Consider the following 5,827-nt stretch of genomic DNA (forward strand, 5'->3'; position numbering starts at 1 on the left):
GATAGTCTAAATAATCATGTTCATCTAGAAAATATGTGCATGATAAACCATTTCCATGCAAAGCAACAATTTCTTCTTTCAGAGGTGGTATAAAAGGACAACACAGCAGTCCTAACCACTCCAACACTGCATGTAAAACAAAACAAATGTGCATCCTTTTATTGAACGTGGTAGATGAATAAAATACAATAACAAAGACACAAAAAGATGTAGATTTTTGTTTCCACCAAGTGACTACAGTAACATGAAGTGTGTGCAGTACTCACATTCAGCAAAGTGGCTTTTCAACTGCTTGTTTGTTGTGCTAATGTGAGACAGACTGTTGTGTTTAACATTACTGGGATGTAGCTTCTGCATCTAAGAACTCAATAGTCAATCACCTGGCAAGCTGCAGAGCACGGCACCTATAAAATAGTGGATCTATTGCATCAAAGTATAAAGTGTGTGGCTTACAGTTTAAAAATCTATAGAAAAAGTTTGTTTTCCATACAAAAATGCTTCAATTTTTCTCAAGATATACATTTTTGAGACGTGAAATTCAACACATTCCCTGTGACAGGGATGAGGAGGATAAAAAGGTGCTGTAGCGGCTCATTTGGAGAACAAAGACAGCACAAAAGTTTTATTAATTGTGTCATGTCACTGCTCGACAGCAGCATGAAAAATAAGCACCACAGAGAGTGTGTTTTGGTGTCACTGGAAGTCCAAGGGCTGGTGCCTAGGTGGGGGGAGGCCCGTTGGGGTAGCGCAGCATGGGATAGAAAGAACGGGCAAAGTTGTTTGCCCGGGTGCAGCTGAAGTCTTCCTCAGATGATGGAATCATGAAAGCCAGAAGTAGAAGCAGGAGGAAGAACAACTGAAGAGGTAAAGCTGCTCGTAACACACGGGAAAAGAAGGAGGGAGACCGAGGAATTGCTTGAACAGGCTCTGGGTGGCTTTCATCTCTGAAGAGAAAAACAAAAATAATAAAAGGAGAGCAAAAGAAAAAACAAACCAACAAAACACTTCTGAGATTGAATTTAAAAAGTTGTTTTAAGTCCCCCTCTAGGGTTCCCAATACCCTTCCAAGATGCAGGGCTGAGTATCTACAGGAAAATGATCTCCATGTCAAACACTTCAATTGTAACTTGAAAGAGTGCAAGAGTGCTCAGGGGAAATCCAGCTGCTGCCTTGGGTTCACTGGCCTTGCCACTGAAGAAGAAACGTTGCTTTCTAATAGCTTAGTGCGTGGGGGTTTGTGCTATTCTCAGATGCAGATACAAGTTTTCCCAGCAAACAAACCACTGTAAGTACATGTTGAAGTCCAAAGGAAAGCCAGCATTCAGACTGATGAGGCTCTTATTTTGCCTTGCCATTATTGAGATCTACCCTTTGAACAGATCCCAGTGTACCAGGGGCAAAGTTCTCCCTTTGTCCTTCATGGTTTGATTGTAATAAGTGGCTCTAAGCTGCAGGGGTTTTGTGTCCAGGTATGCTGGTGCAATTACAGATTTAAAAGGAAAATATTCTCCCATTTGGCACAAAAAATCTTCTCTGAATAGTAAAGACAAGACAAGGTTGCACATTGGTGCAGAGGCCTAGGAGCAGGAGTGCTAAAGGAAAACCATTCATCAAGGGGCAGCCCAGAGCTGACAGGTAAGGAAACACTCCAGGTGGGCAGAAGCCATCTCCACCTGCATGTCAACCTATGATAAAGGGCTGTCCAGGTTTTCTGCTGGCTCTCAGCTGGTCTCTGCCATTTCCACTATCCCTCAAGAGATCAGGTGAATATAAAACATTACCTTGTCGAGTTGCTGCTGTTGCTGCCATCTGAAGTCCTCCTTGTGGTGAGCTGTTGAGAGAAAGAGCTTTTAGTGTCCAGGTTTTAGAAACAACAAGGAATTTCTCTAGAGGCAAATGGAAGTCCTGCTGTACATTCTGTAATAAGGTAGATGCATCTAAAAAGTTGAAAGATTACATCTGAGGAACTTCCAGGCTAAATACATCAAAATATGCTGATAGCAAAATATTAGAAAAAAATACTTGCCTTCTCAAAAGCAGGGCTGGATTTCCCTATGACTGGATCATAGGCTCCTGAGTCCGAGTCATCTGGAACTAGCAGGAAAGCACTGGGAGCCTCAAAGGCCTTTAAAATGCATGCTAAAAACACACAGCGGATGAAGTGCCAAGAGCATCTTCCATTGCCTTTTTGTAGGTGCACAGCCCATTGCCTCTCTAGATGTGCACAACCAGCAGTGAACAGATGCTCCAGTTCTCTAGCATAACGAGGTATTTTACTATGCACAATCCAAAGGACTTATGATGGAACAGGTACATACAGGTATGAACTTGAAAATATCCAGTCTCCTGCTCAAAGCAAGGCCAGCTGTGAGATCAGACCAGAAGCCTTACACAAGGCTTTATCCTGTCTGGTCTTCAAACCCTTCTTTTTGCAACTTTATGACAGTGGAAATACCAAAGTTTTAAGCCAGTCTCTTAGAAATACCTTTACTCTTAATACGTTACTTTTCAGTAGTAAGACAAGTATTTAAGTTCTGACTCACCAGATTTACTTGTATGGTTTTTAAGTCATGTGAAACTTGTTCAATAAGCTGTTTTAATTTCTTTCCAATTACATTGACCTTCTCATCAGCTTCAATGTAATCGCCATATGATTTAATTAGCAGGTAAGAAGTGAGTTCTTGAAGTGAGTTTACTTGAGGCTGCTGTTCCAGTAGCTCTTTCTCCAGTTGCTTTGAACAAACAAACAAAAAACAGTGCAACAGACTGTTATTCACAACTTTCAGGATGTTCTCATAAAAGGAGGAACTCTATAAGGCTTTAAAGAACAACTCAACCTGCTTGAGGAGCTGCAATACAGAGGAATGGCTATTACAGCTACATATGAAATTCTCTTGAAGAGACTAGTTGTACCTGCTTGAACTAACATTTAGAAATGTTAGTTTCTAGCTAGTTACTAGCAGTAACTAATCCATACAGAAAAGACAAGAAAAGAGAAGAAATTCCCAGCCTTGTTTCAGCATAAAGACCATTCATAAGGAGCTTAATTATTATGCAGAATTGCAGAAAAAAAATGCCTCATACAGGCAACGTCTTAGTGCATTTCGGGAAACCAGATGCATGCCTGAACACAGCAGGTTTGAGGACAGGCTGTAGACACCTTGAGAAATAAACACACTGCTCTTTATTTTGTGGTGAGAGCTACTGACTCACTGGGACAGCTGAGGTGCTGTAGTTAAGGCCACACTTACCATTAGCTCCTTCTGGCATTCCATTATCGTATCGAGGTCAGCATTTGGATCTGTGACCTGTGCTTCGTTCCGCCGGCTGTCAGCACTTGCCAACCACAGGATTAGGCTTTGGCTCTGACCATGGAAGTCCTAGAAAAACAGAAGATTTGCACAGAAGAGTTAAAAAAAAACACTTTTGCAGTCCTTTCACCTGGCTTTGCCTACAAACAAAATGACTAGCCCAGATTAGACAGCACCAACAACAAATCCACGATCAGTGAGGCTATGGCAGCCTAGTTAAATTAATTCCACCTATGTAATAAAAGGGTATTATCCAGTTCAAAGATATTTTTACCAAACCCTTTAAACCCAAAAAAAGTTAAGTGTTTTGGATTCTGAGCAGCCATTTCACAGATATGCAGGAATTACCCCTCTGCCTCTCCCCTAATCTGCCCCTCAATAGCACCTTATAGAGGAGTTTCCCCTGATTAAGATGGCACATGGTAAGCACCTGGCAGTTCAGTAGGGCCTGGTGTAAACCCTTCCTCCAGTTGTCCAGTGCATGAGTTGCTTTCTCCCAGTGCAAGTTCACCTTCCGAAGCCTGTTCTGAAGCTCCTTGTACTCCGTGCTGTCTGTTTTCTGGAATTCTGTGCTGCTCCGGTTAATAGAAAGCACCACTGCCTTGTAGTTATCAAATGCTTTCAGCATGTCCTGGTAGGGAAAAAAAAAGAGGATTAGGAGCTTCTATGAATGATGGAAAACAAGTTGTTTATTTACAATAAAACTATGTCCTCAAAAGAATTACAACTATTGGGGAAAGCTGATTAAACCTGTTTGCTTTTCAGATACTGCTAGGAAACATATTAAGCTTGGTGGCCTTTTAAAATATATTTGTTTATGTTTTTAAAGCAAAAAAACCCTCAATTTGGAAGAAAATTAATTCGTTGGGCCTGGGCTTGTCCCCTTAGTCACAGGCATTATGGCTTAATTCATAATTGTCCTTCATTTCTCTGAGCTGTCTCTTTCCCTGATGTCTGAACAAATATTCCCATGGGTACTCACATGGTATTTTCTCTTGAACTGTAAAGGTTTGGCTGTCTCTGAATCCTAGAACACTGCTGAAAGGGACAGCTGGAGGTCTGCACTCCATCCTCCTGCTACAACTAGAGCCACCTTCAAAGTCAGAGCAGGCTGCTCAGGGCCTTGTCAGTCAAATTTTGAGTATCTCGCAGGACAAAGATTCCCCATCCTCTCTGGGCCCCTGATCTCACATCAGGCCACCTCCTCATGAGAAATTCTTTGTCTTCTCTCTAAGATTTTCTGCCAGTCCATTTCTCTGACTTGTCCAGGTCCCCCCAGATGGCAGTCCTACCTGCTTTCCTCCTCTCCCTTGAAACTGCAGGGGGAAATAATAAGGAATTTGCAAAGTCAAGCCTGTATTATCTAACCACCTTTATGTTAAGGTAGAGCCTGTATTTTTGAAGATTTTCTAAAAAAAATGAACACCGAACAATACCTTGTACCCTCAACAGGTCTAGATTGAATCAAGGGTACTCAGTCTTTTTCAAACTGTGGGCTCTTGCAGTAGAAAAGTAAAGAGCTGCAGGGTGAGCAAGTCCTGCAATCAGAACAGCTCTGATTGCTTTTCTTAGCAGTTTCTGTAACTAAGAGTGTCCATCTACACATTCTCAAGATCTGGTCCCATTTGTTGGGAGCACTACTAGTCTAAATTACATTTAACCCAATAAAGAACTCTGTCACCCTCCTTCAAACAACGAAGTTTCTTTCTGTATCAGTGTCATGGTTTGACCAGGACAATCAGACAATAAAAATGGTCCACCACCAACTTCTAAACACCAGCATATGCCAGTCTGCAGCCAGACTAGCTTTATTCTTATCCAGGGCAACTGGCATGTCCTCACATCTCATGAAATTCATGTCTTAGAGTGTGCTGGCTCTTTTAAACACTCACAGAAAGCCAAGTTGTCTGAAAAGGGGATTCACAGCCAGCTGGACTCCTCTTAAGAACATGCAGAAGACAGAAGTTAAGCTCTGCTCCTTGAGGTCAGACACCCAACTCCAGATTGTTTGCAAACACCATATTCTCAGGCCTCCCTGTTGGAGGTAAAAACCACTCCCCTGACTAATTTAATTAAAAACAAAAAAATCAATCTAGACTTTGCAGCCTGCAGACCTGGCTAATTTTCAATCTGTTTCTGGTTTGCATAGAGGGGAACAGCACAGAACAAGGATAAAATACTAATATCACTGCTGAAAATAACTAGCCCCCTAGACAAGGCTTGACCCTAGGCATCCAGGGGGTCTAAGCCTTCATTATTTAGCTTTCTTCTATGTTTATTTTCTACAACAAAAAGAGAAGTTTGGGGCTGAATGTTTTGTTTGAGAGTGAATAAAGTGTCTCTGCAAGAAAACAGAAAGGGAAAGGTTTTCATTTCAGCCTGGCTGCCTGTTGTACCCAGGCATATTGCCTGTGAATCTCTGCATATAAAGACCCTGCTTAACAATCCTCTTCAGTCCTCTGAGCTGAGAACAGCTGAGCTCCTCTGTGCCACACACACATGGTTATCAGCATTCC

At 41.9% G+C, this 5,827-nt stretch overlaps 1 protein-coding gene across 1 annotated transcript in view; it reads right to left on the minus strand.

Moving 5' to 3' along the window:
• Positions 1–718: 718 nt before the first annotated feature.
• SYNE2 (spectrin repeat containing, nuclear envelope 2) overlaps positions 719–5,827 on the minus strand; it is a 165,656-nt gene continuing 160,547 nt past the window's right edge. The window contains exons 113-118 of the mRNA XM_010000671.1: positions 3,742–3,942; positions 3,252–3,380; positions 2,544–2,732; positions 2,027–2,116; positions 1,782–1,831; positions 719–944 (exon numbers count right to left, since the gene is read on the minus strand). Coding sequence (XP_009998973.1) covers positions 719–944; positions 1,782–1,831; positions 2,027–2,116; positions 2,544–2,732; positions 3,252–3,380; positions 3,742–3,942 — 885 coding nt within the window. The remainder of the gene's footprint in view (positions 945–1,781; positions 1,832–2,026; positions 2,117–2,543; positions 2,733–3,251; positions 3,381–3,741; positions 3,943–5,827) is intronic.

The sequence above is a fragment of the Chaetura pelagica genome, unplaced genomic scaffold (genome assembly GCF_000747805.2).
Source record: "Chaetura pelagica isolate M959 unplaced genomic scaffold, ChaPel_1.0 scaffold36, whole genome shotgun sequence".
In the NCBI taxonomy this organism is placed as follows: domain Eukaryota; kingdom Metazoa; phylum Chordata; class Aves; order Apodiformes; family Apodidae; genus Chaetura; species Chaetura pelagica.